General features: G+C 46.7%; 1 protein-coding gene across 1 annotated transcript in view; it reads right to left on the bottom strand.

Moving 5' to 3' along the window:
• LOC144145443 (uncharacterized) overlaps positions 1-13,332 on the bottom strand; it is a 72,877-nt gene extending 59,545 nt beyond the window's left edge. Inside the window, exons 1-5 of the mRNA XM_077677067.1 lie at positions 13,062-13,332; positions 12,332-12,550; positions 8,994-9,076; positions 6,735-6,799; positions 3,102-3,219 (exon numbers count right to left, since the gene is read on the bottom strand). Coding sequence (XP_077533193.1) covers positions 3,102-3,219; positions 6,735-6,799; positions 8,994-9,076; positions 12,332-12,550; positions 13,062-13,238 — 662 coding nt within the window. The 5' untranslated portion in view covers positions 13,239-13,332. The remainder of the gene's footprint in view (positions 1-3,101; positions 3,220-6,734; positions 6,800-8,993; positions 9,077-12,331; positions 12,551-13,061) is intronic.
• Between the last annotated feature and the right edge of the window lie 2,343 nt (positions 13,333-15,675).

Here is a 15,675-nt window from a genome sequence, read left to right as displayed (position 1 = left end):
TGTCCCAATGACCTAAAAACAAATCTTTTAAATTTGGTGCAATGAATGATTCTATGCAAGCAGTAAATGTTACTGTCAAAAGCAACAAAGGTAGACATCAGATACCTGTCTGAAAGTATTTATATGCAAGTGGCACGCTGTTTCTGTCACTGAAGGCCAAGATCCCAAAAGCAAAGCATAGTCACGCTGGAGCGACGATGAGAGAGCACAAGACAAGTGCAAAAAAAATTATTAAGTCAGTAAAACAAGAAAAGAGAAGATATATGCGACTCCCTACATGCGCAGAATTTCCCATAACCCTTAGAAAGTAGGACCACGTTCGGAAGTCATGGTCATTTTCACGACAGCGAACAAGCTTTCGAGCTTGTGCAAGCTGCCCCACACCAATCCTGAGTCCTGTCTGCACAATCAAGCACAGAGAAACCTCCATACCCTGCCAGCGGGGCGTGGTATATAGGCTGCTACTTTCTTGTGGCAGATAGTACTGTATTGAACAAATGGGCAGATGCTTGAATGTCCGTCTGAACAAAAACTACACTAACCCTGACCCCACTGATACGGACGGGCAGCTGGCTAGCCATTGCAAATAATAGACAGTTTTGTTGAGCGTACGCAGAGAGTTGCGCGCGCGCGTAGCGGCAGCGCAGCGCAAGCAACGAAGTTCTCGTGAAGAACCAGTTTTAGTTGACCGCGCGCAGAAGTTGATGCGTGAATAAACCAGTAGCGCCAAAATGCAGGCTTTGTGTGTCACGCAGCGCCACTAAACGCCAGATTGGCGAACGAAACATGCGGTTGTCAGCCAGTGCCAGGTGTAAACCTAGCCAGAAGAAGCCGTAAACCAGTTTGTGGAAGACGCCGTTCCTTTGTTCCTTTCGTTTCGTGGGCGAGAAATATCGGAAAGAGGATGGGAGGGACCTCGCACACGGCCCGCCAAGCCCGCAAAACCCGTAATGCAAAAAGCCCAAACTTGCGGACGCACATGCTTTGTGAACACACATGGAACAGAGTAGAGGATGACAATGCAAACCACTTGGCTTACTCTCTATTCCACATCCCCACAAAATGCTAGCACTGCATAAGTATGAGGGTGGACACAAAGACAGAAATAAAATAAAATGAAAAGAACATGAACTTGCAGGGAGAACCGAAACTTGGTGCTGTTGCCTAATCTAGTTGCTGTATTTTTCTAAATGAGCAGCAATTCACTGTAGAAGCACAAGGGAAAAAGCATTGAGAATTATCCTTTCAAGGCATCTGCACATGAGCTGACGAATGCACAAATCAGCGACGGTCCTTTCTGTCTCACCATGGCACCAGAAATTCCAGTAACTGCACTTAGCATGTCCTGGCCAGCCAACCAACCTCTCCACCACAGTGTAAGATATATGATTAGGTGAGCACACAGCTTGTAAAACAAACGTGTACTCGTCGTTTTAATAAAGTCACCCCACTGACGCTGCTGAGACCGCTGACTGCAGCGCCCTCCAGCAGCAGAGGAAAGAAGCTGCCCGAGTGCCGGCCACTTTGAAATGTTCAGATATTTTCAGATCCTTGTCGGGCCTTCTCAGTAGCTTCCGTAATGTCTGCTTGCCGCGGCTTGGCCGGTTCTGCTGGCCGGTGGAGCAGACGATAATTTGGAGAAAGCCGTGTGAAAGCCTTTGCGCTCGCCCCAGTGTTTGAACGTGTTCTGGGCAGGTGTTTTGAGTCGGTAACAATCAAAAGAAGGTATAAAACACTAAGCTGAAGGGAATGTACGCCGCAGTAGCCGTTGACCACTCACACAAGTGAGATTTCTTGGTTGCGCAACGAAAAAAATGGGGTGCAAATGCCTTATTGAGTACATACTACAACGGCTGGCAATAAAACATGACATTATTTAATGTTCCCTGCGGTCCTAAATGAATGAATGCAGGCTCTGCAGCCATCCCCAGCATTTCTCTGAGAGTGTGGCCACGCGAAAGAATACTTTTCGGAGCTTGGAGGGAAAGTACTACTGAATATCAAAGAGGTGTGCGCTCGCAAACGATGCAGTGCCATCGATTTTACCGTTGGCTACAGGACCCCCCCCCCGCTACTCAGTACAAGTGGCGGCAAAAGAAAAGCATCTGCTGCCGAAACAACGCCCGACATACAAGGAAAGTAGCCCAGTTCTTGAAATGGATTAAACCAGCGGCGAGTACGCTGATGTTTCTTCGTCGTAAATGACATTGGACAACTCGGGTAAGTTTACACACAAAGCAGCGCAGACGAAGCGATGTTGTCAAAGTCACTGCCGGCGTACAATGTTCAGAGGAGCTGCACGCGCGTCTAAATGAACGTAGGATGCCCGAACTCTCGCAGCTGTTTTAACAATGAAATAAATTACGCGTTAAGATCGCGTTTTGTGAGCTCACACGGTGAGCTCACACAAACACTGTTGTTTTACACACATGCTGCTGGTGCCTACGAACCACCTTGCTTCGGACAGTCATTGGTCAAGCCACTTGAAGCCTAGGACGCTGCGAAACTTAGTTAGGAGTTCTGCCACCAGATGTCCTTTCAATCAAAGGTCTATGCGCGGAGCCACCCACTTTATATGACAGATTTTTAGGCTGCCGTGTCCCCACCTTACACCGTGCTCTCCACTTGGAGGCAGAATGTGAGGCAGAATTACTCTCGTGTGAAATTGTATCTCGTACTATGGTAAGCAATTAAAGCGGCCACTGGCACTGCATGCCACATATGCAGGTTTAATTGTTCTTTCGAGGGAACTGGTCAGAATGGAGAACATGATGACAGCTGGTGTGCGAGTTCATGCACGCACAAACACGTGCACATCCAGGTGTGCTTCGGTGTATGTGTCGTACTGCACTTGGCTGAACAACTAATCACTGTCCTTGAGGAGGCACAGTGGCGTATCCTTCTCAAGCTTGCCTGTCTAGTAATCTACCACTCTCTTTCATGAGGATCTCACTCCTCATTTCAGCCTTCACTATCTGTTACAAGGAACAGTACCATCACCATCCTTCCACTCTGGAGGTCATGGTGAAGATGATGACAACACATCATGATGTACACACATAAGGTCAGGCCCATCCCATAACACAAACAGGCCCGCTTACTCAGGGTGGTTGGACTGCACCGCGCTGCAGAGGGTCTCATTCATGCCAGTCTCAGCAGGGCCGAGCCTCAGCAACAGCAGGGACACGACCAACACCAGCGCTGCATCACTGATGATGCCTGCAGGAAAACCATAGAAAAGAATCATCAAGCCCAGGTACAGTTGCATAGTCCAGGTATCAGCCGGCGACGGGCAGTAAAGTGAAAAATCAAGCTACTGATGGAAGGGAAACAACAATTTCACGCATAATTAGAGCCAAGATTTCGAAATGAACAGGCCTCAAGGGGCACTGACACAAAAATTTTAAATCTTGCTTTTTTTGTTGCGATAAGTAGCTAGTGACCTACTTTTAACCTGTAGAAACCTCATTTGCTTCAGCGTGCGATTGTTGTTTAATTAGAGGCATTTTCAATGCGGCCAGTCGCAGTTTCGGTTTCAGCGGGTACCGCGAAACGATAGATTTTGTGTGAACAAATCTGACCACGTGACCGTCGGAGGGATATCACAGAGCAGAGCTGCCGTAGCACTGTCGAATCCGCATCGCCGGCAGTTTCTGCGAATGCCCCCACATACTGATCTCGTGAGCCGCTTAATTAAAAAGCGACCGTGGACGTGAAGCCAGCGCTGCGAGTGCAAATGCTACCGTGGCTAAAGAACGACGCGCAACGCTCGAGACAGTGGGTGGCAAGACGCGCGCTGGGAGCAGCCGGCCAGTCTGCCTACAGGTCTGCCTACAGATGTGTTCGGCTTAGCACTGCGACGGATATTCGATTGCCGCTCTCGTAAGCGGTGCAGATGACAATTTTTAATTCAACCCGCCATCACATCACTAACTCCTTTCTCATATAAGCTGCCATGGTGGGGACTTGGCAGCGGTAACAAGCTATCACTCGAGCTACCTGCGCCGGCGTGGGCCACTTCGCGGCCGTGGCCGCCGCCTGCACAGCGACCGTACGGCTCGCTCAGTGGGCTTTTCGTGTCTCCGGTTCGTTTTCGCATCCAATGTAAATAAAAAGCAATAGAAACAGAGTTCCTGGAATCGCTGTAGAACTTTGGTCGCGGCCAGCTCCGCGATGAGCCGACAAGATCACGGCGCCTCCGCCGCCAACGATCGGGTCGTTCGTTCTCGAGAGCAGAAGCTCCGCCCTCCGATTGGAGCGGCGAGCCGGGCGAGCCGGCGAAAAACGCCGGCAGTGCGGAAGTGGCAAACACAAACTCTTGACGTGTTTGGGTGTTGTTTATTTACACGATATCCACGGGATGTCGATTGCGCGTGGTCCTCTGCTGGCTGCTCGTTTGCGTTTTGCACACTTTAAAATTGATTTTAATAATGTTATAGGCTGTATTCGCCGCTGATATTTTGCAGATGATGTACATGTGCTCACACCAATCTATCTCCAAAGATATCTCGCCTTCAAAATTTTGTGTCAGTACCCCTTTAAACCAAACAACTGTAACGACAAATTTTCGGCACAACTAAAGGTACTTCCTTAATCTAACTGTTAAATAACTAGTACAGGTTTAGTTTTCTTTCTTGCAAGAGGTGGTGATTTGATTTGCCCATATTTTTTATTAACATTGTTTTAGGCTGCTAGATCAAGGTCTAATGCTGCAATTTCTGTAATTTTCCCAAATTGATTGATTGTAGGATTTAACGCGCCGACGCAACACCGTAGTGGAGGGCTCCGGATTAATTTTGACCACCTGGGCATCTTCCACGTGCGCCGATTGATTGATTGATTGTAGGGTTTAACGCGCCGACGCAACGCAGGCGATGAGGCGCACCGTAGTGGAGGGCTCCGGATTAATTTTGACCACCTGGGGATCTTTAACGTGCGCCGAAATCTCGTACACACGGGCGTTTTTGCTTTTCGCCTCCATCAGAAAAGCGGCCGCCGCGGCCGGGAATTGAACCCGTGACCTCGTGCTCAGCAGCACAACGCCTTAGCCACTGAGCCACCGTGGCGGGTGTAAGTTTCACAAAAATATAACATTCACTCATGGTCATTACAAATGCTGTCCCATTCAATAATGCTTGCTTTGGGTGGTCATGTAGACATCCAGAGTTTGGGTGCACTTTGACACATGTAGGTGCCACCATCATGGGCTTTTTGCCACACATCCAGGTTTACTGCTTCCCATGGTTCTTCCACAGCACAGGAAAAATTGTATTACAAACAAAACCCACTCAAAATTAATTCCTAAATATGCTGCACAAACTGACAGTCAGAGTTCCGTTTGGTTCATTTACAGTGAATCCTGTTGGATTTATAAGAATTGCCACAAAAGGAACTCTTCAAATGATCAACATTCTTGAGCATAAAATTAAAAAAATCCTACTTGTATGGAATTCAATACATGGAAGGTGTTTGTCATTGAGTGCAGAGAAACACTTTTGGGTGAAAACAAGCACCATAGGAAAATTCCCCACTACAACGTAGGAGCTGTTGTTTCTAATTTGTGGTACAAGTAGCACATAGCGAGCAGCACTGCTGTATGTAAGGCTGTTTGAATACTCCACCAAGTATTAGCAATAGCGAGCAAATCTGTCACGTATGTTTTTTGCATTTTGAGCCTGATTTTCCCCAGTGGTCAAGCAACTGAGCAATTTTTCGTCAAAGCCAGCTAGGGGACAAGAGTAAATATTGATGTAATTAGGTAATCATCACCAGCCTACTCATGCCCGGAGCAGGGCAAAGGTCTCCTTCCTAGACATCCATCTGCTCCCATCCGATGCCATTTGAATCTGTTCCTTGCCCTTTAACTGTCATCTCATCCCTCCAATGAGTTTTCGGCCTTTCCCAAGGGGTAGACATTCTAGCTCCCTCACCCAATCCAATCCAGATCCACTTATTCTATTAATTCAAGCTAGGATGCCTCCCACCCAAATTTGCTCCTTAATTCAAAACACTTGTTTCCTACCCCTAAGCGTTACTCCTATCATTCTTAATTCCATGGCTCATTATGATGACATCACTTTTCATCATCCAAGTTTATTAGTAGGTCCCTGAGTTTCTGCCTCATAAGTCGTCCCTGGAAGTACATTTTGGTTGTATGCAGGCCTGTAGCCAGCGGGGTGGAGTGTTCTCCAGCAGCAGGGCTTTCACCACCCCGCTGGACCAAAGAAGTTGTCAACAGCAGACGGCCATGTGCAAAACTTAGCAGATCTTTCCATGCCCATGTCCTACAGCGCTGAGTTCATAGGCTGAGCAGGCTGCTGCGTGAGTGATCCGGAGCATCACAAATGGGCAGAGGAAGCTGCACCCGACAGTCGGTGCCTGAGAAATAGAGACTGGCAGCTGCCCGCTCCTGACTTTGCCGCCCCTGTGGCTCGTCCACCTGGACAGCCCACACCTTTTCACTCCCAAACATGCCCTGCCTGCGGCGCCCTCGACAAGCACTATCTCTCTCTGAGCGAGTGCCCGGCAGACCCCTTCCCTCCCTATCCCTCTGGGAGCAGGCACTGCGCAACCCGGAGGCATCGAACCAAGTCTACGTGATGTCGTGAAAACCGTCTTTGCCATCCTGGGATCGGCCACCCAAGCCTGCCAAGCCTGCCATAAAAACATAATAAGATTTGTACATCTCTTCTAGTGTTTCGCTTTCATAGTGAAATGCTTTGGAGACTGCTTACCTTGGTCTACATATATGCAAGCAGCATGGGCCACAACGTTCAGCACAAGAAGCGCCATTGTTAGTCTGCAAAAAAAGACAAATTTGAAATTCTCAAGTATCCAGCTCAAGTTTCTGTGCACTTATCATGCACACCTTCACTTCACGTTATGAACAGTTTGACGCTGCATAGCATGTGCACATCAGCACAGCACAATACATAAAAACAATAGGCCAACAGGGGCAAACACATCAATCAATCAATAAATCAAGATTGCAACTTCAGAGCAAGAAAGCTGAAAAATGAAAGCAGCGAGAAAAAAGCAGTACAGTTGAACCCCATTATAAGAGACAATAAGAAGCTGTAAGAGACAATCGGGTATAGGAGACACTATTCACCCACATGGGTGACAACCCTATCTTTCCAATTAAATTGACCTCTTTTATAACAGACATCGGATGCAGAAGATAGTTGGTTATAAAAGACAAGTTATCCTTGAATTTTGGTCAACAGTCTTGCTTGTAACAGACATTTTAACTTTGGATGCAGTGTCAACAGTCACTCACTGCAGTTGTGTCAGTTGTGGAATCAGAGGGGACGAAAGATGCCGCAGTCACTATTTATTATAACTTCAGCAAACACACAGTGGTTCAGTCAGCCATGAAACAATGACAAGAAGCCCTGCCAATGTAATTGCAACGTACAGAAGTGGCTAAAGCTTATCACCATGCGTACGAGCGTGACAGTGTATGCGAGCTTCGGCCCAAGCCAAGAGTACCGGGAGTGTGCAGTGGGCCCTCGCAATCGCGTAACTCCCAATCAAGCAGCATCGCAGATGTTAAGTCCTGCAAGTGTGATGAATAGCCAGAGCACACAGCACAAGCTAAGCGCTCTGGCTATTCATCAGGCTTGTGAAGTCGACATGTATGATTCATCTTCCGCAAGCATTGAAAGACGAGAAAGCTTGTAGAAGCTGTTGTGAAAAACAGTGTAAATACAGCCATGAAGCAAGCAGAGATTTTTGAACCACTTCATAAATTCTGGGGGCCAAACATAAATTATAAGGACCCTTTTGCAACATGCTGTAGCATTCTTTGAGCTCATTTTAGTCGTACGGTGCCCATACTGTACTAGGGGCTGATCAGTTAGTGAAAACATGGTTCCCTGCTTATAAGAGACATATGTATGAAATAGATACTGCTTCCCGGTACATGTCTCTTATAAAGGGGTTTAACAGCCACCACTTGGCTGGTTTAACAGCCACCAGCCACCACTTGGCTGGTTTCGATACCCTCTTTTGATCAAACTGGTCACAGTGCAATGAATAAAACAGCAAATACAGCAATAAAAATTCGTGCACGTGTAAATAGGTCAGTAAGAAAAGGGGCACGTCTACCAGTGTTCTGGGTACAACCAAGCAACACAGGTTATTTCAGATTTTTTTTTTACAAAATTATGATTTAATGTGCAGAATCCACAATCCCATAATTTGTATTGCTTTACAGCGGTGCAAAGATGTGTTGTTTTCTTCCGGCAATAGGCGCCTTATGGGGCACAAGCAGGAAAAGAATAATTATATATAATTATTTTTTTTTTTGCTTTTTTTAACACCGACATGAAAACTTATAATCGAAGGAGTGGGTAATGGGAGAAATATCATGGCGTAAGTGGCATTGTTGGAGTACAACAAGGGGAGTCTGCAATCAACGGCCCTAGTCTTTTTTAAGGTTAGTATTATGCTACAACCTCGTTAAATTAAACCATCATACATAGTACTCAAGGTAAACCAACATGAAGAAGTTGTCCTAAACAAAGTATCCAAAATATAAAACAGTAGTGGTTTGTGCTTTACGTGGCAGCTGTGTCAAGAATAACATTCATATGCCCAAAATTTTTCCCTTGAATTTTAATGTTGCAGGGCGTATTACAGGTCAACACTCAAGTGAACCTTTTTATTTCAGGACTAGATTCAGGTGCCCTGCATTGGCTGCAAACCTGTTGTGTTGGGATTTAGAAGTGCGACATTTGGTCAAATGCTTGTCGTTACCACTACCTTCTCCGAAACATCCGTCATAACAGAAAGTGCAGCAAACATCAACTGCAAAATTGACATCCAGAGTTTGCATCGATGACAACACCAACTACGTGCTGCTCTTCTAGCCGGGTGCAATGGGCCCATAATGTGGTTGGAGTAAGATGCGTATAACGTTCACAGTGCAAGCGCTATGTATTCTCCACACTACGCATAATGTTCAAAAACAGGAGCCACGTGAAGCTTACCTTTTGTCTTCAACTTGGAAGAGGTGGACCAGCAGAAAGAGGGAAAAAACCCAGCTGGCTACCGTGAAGCACAGCACCAGGGCCTGCAAAAGCAACCACAACATTTGCTTTTTCCGGGCCTTTAGTATATACACTCCTCTTTGGAAGGTACACATCTAGCAGTGGCTTTTGTTGGGCATGACTTCGTGTTGCGGCCTGCGTGTTCCTTTTGTTGTGCACCGGTACCACTCATTTTTCTCCCTGCTGCATAGTGTTTCCAAACTTTCGAATGCAGCCATTGTTTAAAAAACTAAATTCTGCCATACGTGACCCGTGTTAAAAATGTGGTGAGCAGAAAAAAGTCAAACTCAGTGAAAGTTGTCAACTCAGCTCCATGAAGAGAACCAAAACCACCAGTGTGCGGCAACTTTCCCCAAGTTCATCACTGTGTGCCCAAAGATAACGCAGTATATTCGATATGCATAATTTCCTTACCAATACTTCCTACATAAAATGATTTGTTCAGGCTGTTTTACTGTTTACGCTTTGGAGGCGTTGAGGTCAGTGTTGTGTTTTTGCTACCAGCCGAAAAAAAAAACAATCAACGTTAAACTGTACCATCCAAGACATCATTGGGTAACTGCATTTCCATTTGGTTCAATGGTGCTTTGGACAGGTCCAGTTGGACTTCCAAAGGTTTTTTTCGGCTGGGATATAGGTAGTTCCTACGATCTGAATGCAGCTTTCTAAAAAGTGGCACCAAAAAACCTTGCGGGTATCAAGACATTGCTTTGCATGTAAAGAGAGTGTATTCATTACGATAACGTTTCACTGCGTTTAATGAGTGCCAGTGATAACAAAACTTCGAAAGAAATTACATTTGTTATGCTGCTCTATGTTTTATACATTTAGACAGAGATGGCTTAGCTGTACTTTTGGTGGAAACCCCACGGAGGTTTTATCCACAGAAGGAATACAATACCTAGGTTGCATCCTGGCTAACAACAAATATGATTTCCATGCTTTCTGGCTTCAAACTCATTTGATACCCCGGTTTGCTCTCCGGAACTTCACTTCATAATGGGAGCCTAGAGATTTCAGAATACTTCACTTCATAAAGGCAGCCTAGAGATTTCAGTTGTGGGCCTTACTTTTCGCATCAGCCAGTGGTCTGCACCAGCTGGGGCTCATTTGCCCTGCCCACCTCTCATGGCTGCCGGGTACTGCAACCAGCGCCTGGACGTCATGGCAACTATAACCATAAAAAGATCAAACCGTTGCTTTCGTTTTACCTTGTTCTTTGTGTTCTCATTAGAATTGGACATAGTAGTATTTTTCCTTGGCGCAGGCTTAGCGGGGTTTATGCCTTTAATGTGATGGTATGGATGCACCATGAGGAGAGTTGTTCATTGTTCCTGACTTTAGTACAACCTTTTGCGTCAATTCTGAGAAGTTTTCGCTTGTGTTCCGCCCCTGTCAAAACCACGACCAGTTTTATAGATAGAAACCTGCCCATGCGTGCCGATTCAGCGTGCCGAATTTGTTATTGCTTGTTTGTTTGTTTGCTTTTTTAAGTTCTTTCCGACACCACTGCACCGGCTGGCACTGTATTTAATCCTCATTTCTCCGCTTTACACACGTTTGCTCGGCCTTGCGTCATTTTTATTTCGTTTTTTTCTGGGTCCAATGTGCTCGTGTTTGCCGATTCACACTGGGGGAAATGCACATCATCTGTGGGCTCAACGACGGACTCAAATAAGAGTTTTAACGTGAAATTGTTACTTGTCTAGGGTGACGAAAGCGTGCACGTGGCCGGCGTGAACTGACCGTGCACCCACCCGGATATCGTCCGCAAAAAACTGTCCACAGCTGCTAACTCTTTGGTAATATGTTCCATGGTGTTCCACGCGTTTGACAGCGCCCATACATTCGAAACGATAAAACCCCCCAGAAATATTCAGCACGTTTTGTTCTATAGTATGGAACAGAAAAAAATGAGCAGGAAGAAGGACTTTGCGCGCAGTTTTATATGGTGCATCAAAAGAAAAAGGAAAAATAGAAAACAGTCAGCGCTCGGTCAAATCTTATTGGCTTACGACACATTGCACGAGTATAACAACAACAAAAAAAGAAACAGCGTGCGCCTCAAATTTCTCGCGCAGTCTTAGTTGGCCTTCAGAGGAAGTGGAGGCAGTATTGCAGCAACATGAATAGTGATTCTTGAAAAAGTAGCAGAAGTGAGTCTGATACCGTGCTTGTAGGTTATAAACGACTTAGGCAGCAGGCTCGGCAACAAACCTAACCAAAAGAAACGCGTTCGCGAAAGAATATGCGGAAAGATCCTGCAATATTTTTCACTGTACTTTCAAACATATCCTAGGCGATTGTATTTGTTGCGTACAGCTGAGCAAGCCCGGAAAGCGCACAGTAAAGGCATTTTGTTTTCACCAGGCACGGCCACTCAGTCTCCCCGGGGGGAGGGGGGTGTGTGAATTGAGCGGCCGTGCACCAGATTCCCATCGCTTCGGTGCCGGGACATTGGCTCAAAAAGATAACCCGAGCTAACTGGTTCTCACCGCAAGATTTGACGGGGGACGGCTGCCATACTAAGGTTTGCATTTGTTGGGCTTGTAAGCCACCCTGACGAAGCTCCTGAAAATGTGGCGCCCAAGTTATAATAAAAACGCCACAGTCGCTGAAAAGGTTGCCATTGTTTAGTGCTCCTTTCGCTGTAACAACATTATGTTTTCCCGCAAGAATTATGGCGCTTCCACGTACACAATGGCACTATTGAGGTGTTTGTACAACTTTGAGCCTTCCCTGTAAATAAATAAAAAAAAAAGCTCCTTGACGCAAAGTGAAAGTCTACAAAGTTTACGCATGTCTAAATAAACGAAAAGGCTCGAAAAAAAAGAACGCCAGTCAAGCAGGCGCTTATGGTGGCAGTGTGGTTTACTTGAGCACATTGACGTTTGCATTGCTAAGAAACGGTTCTAGACTTAACCATGAATTCTCTTTTCTGGCCGGTATGATAGATAGCGATTGGTACAATCGGTATTTATTGGTACGACCACTACTCTTTATGTGAGAAGTCGCTGGGCCCACTGCGAGCGAAGCGTAGGTGGTGAGTTTGGGGATTAAAGCGCACCGTCCCTACACGGCAATCTTTTTGCCCGCTGCCTCCCATTGTTGCTGGCTGCGATGGGCAGGTCGCTATCTATAAAGCCGGTCGCGGTCATAACCCAGCTGCCAAGACCAGGCACAATATGTGCAATCGCACAAACAGCGGCTCAACGCCTTAGCTCCTGTGCCACTTCAAACTACGAGCAATGGTACGCTTGAAGAAAAGAGGCACTCACTTTCCACATCAGAGGAAGTGCATCGATGCCGACTTGTGCCTTGGCATTGCACCAGCGGACTATGCTGAGCATTTGAAACACCTCCAAAACAAGGAACAAGGGGTCCAGGAACGCCTGGAGCGTGAGATTCACTTCCGAGACCCACCGAGGGATGTACACGAGGGGAAAGATCAACGCTGACAATGTGACGGCCAGCTCCAGGAAGGGGATGCATTTTTTCTGAAACATACACATTGAAGTAGGTGGCATGAGCGTAATGCAAAATACAATGTAATTGTTACGATTACGTTTGACACGCTTCGTTTATGGGGACTTGAAGAGGTCTGGCAGTGAGTGGACGTCTGTAATTCATTCAAGAGGTCTGATCGTAAGCACGTCGCAAGTCTTATAAGCGCAGCTTTTCACTACACCACTATCGTTCAATTCGTGCCGCGTTTGGCATGCGTTTTTCATGCGGTCTTACACGCACGTGAACTGCCACACAGCTGTGGACCAAACTTGTTCGCGGCACAGCGAGAAGGTGGATTTTTATTACTTCACAGAGCGATTACTTTGACTGTCATAGAAGACGGCGTCTTCATCAGTTTCAAATGTGAGATTACAGCCAAAGCGGATGCTCGCAACTCAAATTTCTGTTCTTTGCGCTAGTCACTGCGGTTATTATGGTTACCCGCATGACACGTTGTCACTTGCTTAAATATCTGTCGATGAAAACATCTCATTTCCTTACAAAAAAGTCGGGCAGCAGTTGTCCTGTGACCATGGATATCGATATGGCGATAGAAAGTGATGAAAACGCTGGTGCTCCGAAAATAATGGCGCATGCCGGCAGCATCACCAGCCATACAAACGAACACAAAGTTGACAAGGCTCCGATTACTTCGAATATTAGAAATGGAAGGCACATCGTGATTCAGAAGTACTCGTAAGTGCTTGTCACCGGTCAGTTGGCCCCGCCATGTATCCAAAAACTGCACCCTACATTGGATTGACTTCTAACTAGGCTTGGATTGATTGTTTAAGGTGGCCAGACAACGTTAATTTGAAGGAGCTAGAGATCAGAGGTACTGGATATACGCCTCGAGATTCGCGATCGCTGCGCCTCCTGCCGCCGCTTCTCCGCGGCGTTTGCGGGATTAGCGCTGCGTAACTGATAGGTGGTCATGCAGTGTTTTGGTTCTCTTTCGCTTCTCTTTGCCTTTCCGCGCACTAAACAACTTGTTATGGTGACGTCTGTAAGCAAACTGCACATTTAGGGCACTTAAAAAAAAAAAAAACAGCTGCGTCTTGATAGAGCGCTCGAGCGCCAACGAGAGCTACCCGGGGAGGCGGTTCTGCGCGCTTCTTGGCCGCTCTTGCGGGCGTCGGCGACGACAGCAGCATATCACCACTGTCACCTTCGAACACGTCAGCACAAGCGAATTCTATTTATTGTCGCCTCGTTTAGACCTGATATTGGCACTGTAAGAGGTTGGTGCGTTTTGCAGAGCAGACAACAAATGCGGCTTTGCTTCGAATATGTACGTCGTAGAAAAATATGTTTCGGGGATGTGATAACCCAATAGCTGACAACTTGTGCCTTTATGGGAATATAAGCCACGCGAAAATGTTAAGTACACTCAAAGGCTGTGCGTTGTCAGATATGTGCCCAATCAAGCTTTATAGCAAGCACCAAGGTATAAGTTAATGAAACCACGGGAAAATGAATCGTCTGCAAGTCAGGAATAAATAGAATAGTCGTACGGGAATGAAAAAAAAAAACAAAGTGCAGCTTCTGAAAAGACGTTCGTTTAAGCAAGGTACACTATTCAGACCAACAAGATGCGAAATGCACTGATATTTCGCAAGACATTGGGGGGGGGGGGGGGAGGGGAGGGGGCTAGGGAGGAGGGGCCGCTCAACTATCGTTTACAAATGCGGAGCGAAATCAAGGAACAAACGTTTTAGTAATCACACACACACACACAAGCTGCGTGTTCACTTTTTGTTTGTTTTTCGCCTTCGACGAACGGCTGATCACTCTGCAGACGCATTTTTTGAATACAGGGTAGGCAGTTCACAAGCTATACGAGGTGTCGTTGGAAGATTTGATTGATTGATTGTAGGTTTTAACGCGCCGACGCAACGAAGGCGATGAGGCGCGCCGTAGTGCAGGGCTCCGGATTAATTTTGACCACCTGGAGATCCTTAACGTGCGCCGAAATCTTGTACACACGGGCTCGTTGAAAAGTGTGGTATCTGATAAGGCTCTCTGATTTCGGTTTATGCTAGATTCTGCAGTCTCCCCGTGTCATATAACGATGTTTCGAAGAAGAGTTTAGTCGTGGAAGCGGATTACTCTATAAGCCCGTCTCCGCGCTTCTCGTGGAGGATAAGTGTTATCTTTGCGAGCGCTCACCTCGGGACAAGAGGACCCAGCATTAAAATTTGTCTTCGTGTGCTGACTCCCGAGTATAATTTTGCATTATCCATCGTACTTCTTTCGTAAAATGTTTGTGAAATATATGCCGCATTGGCTTGTTCAGGGTAGTGATCAATATAAGCGTAACTTGCGTGCTGTCAGGTATAAGTGCTCCGTTAGATTATACAAGCGCACAAAGTCGATTTACATCACAGTGTATATGGCCGCAACTAGGCCATCGGGGGAAACACGGCTTACGGAGACACTGCCACTAAATTTCAGGGCAGCGGAATCGCAATCAGCTGCATGCATATGCCGGCTTCGGGACGCCGGCCTGTGACACACAACTGGCGCTCATACCGATCGAATTTACCACACTAAGATCGCGTCATAAACGTTTTTACTTTCGTAAACACACCACGCTTGCAAACAGAGTGCCTGCTCCACATTATTCCGTATTTCGAACGCGTAAAAACGGTAAATCGCAGTATTTAACGAGCCGCGAAAGCAACGGAGACAAGGGGGAGCGGGCCGGAGACTCCCGCGGCTGCTTTCGAAACGGGCCGGTAGGGGGATTTCAGTGGCGCCCCTACAGGCCGCGCTCGAGGCGTATAGACAGTTGCGAAACTCCCCATAGGCCCCATGTATCGAAAGCCGGTCTTCGGTTGCCCCCCTGCGCCACCTGACGTTCAGGAACGGTGGACGAGCACTACTGCGCATGCGCCAACTAGACATCAAAAAACAAAAAAAGCGACTTTTTTTTTTTGCCGGATGTGACGTCATAATTTAAGAAAAATGGCGCGGTCATTTGGCTGCGCTTTTCTCGTCGTGATTATCGTGATTTTGCCTGCCGTTGCAGCGGTGCATAGGTGTTTGGCTTACGATTGTAATGAAGGCGCTCTCAAAGAACTTCTGGAGAGCACTTACGGTGGTGTGCAGCGTG

Source organism: Haemaphysalis longicornis, unplaced genomic scaffold (genome assembly GCF_048455015.1).
Source record: "Haemaphysalis longicornis isolate Haplotype H1 unplaced genomic scaffold, Haemaphysalis longicornis Haplotype H1 scaffold_7, whole genome shotgun sequence".
Taxonomy (NCBI): Eukaryota; Metazoa; Arthropoda; class Arachnida; order Ixodida; family Ixodidae; genus Haemaphysalis; species Haemaphysalis longicornis.
Note: the sequence above shows the minus strand (reverse complement) of the source record. Positions and strands in the feature narration are given on the sequence as shown.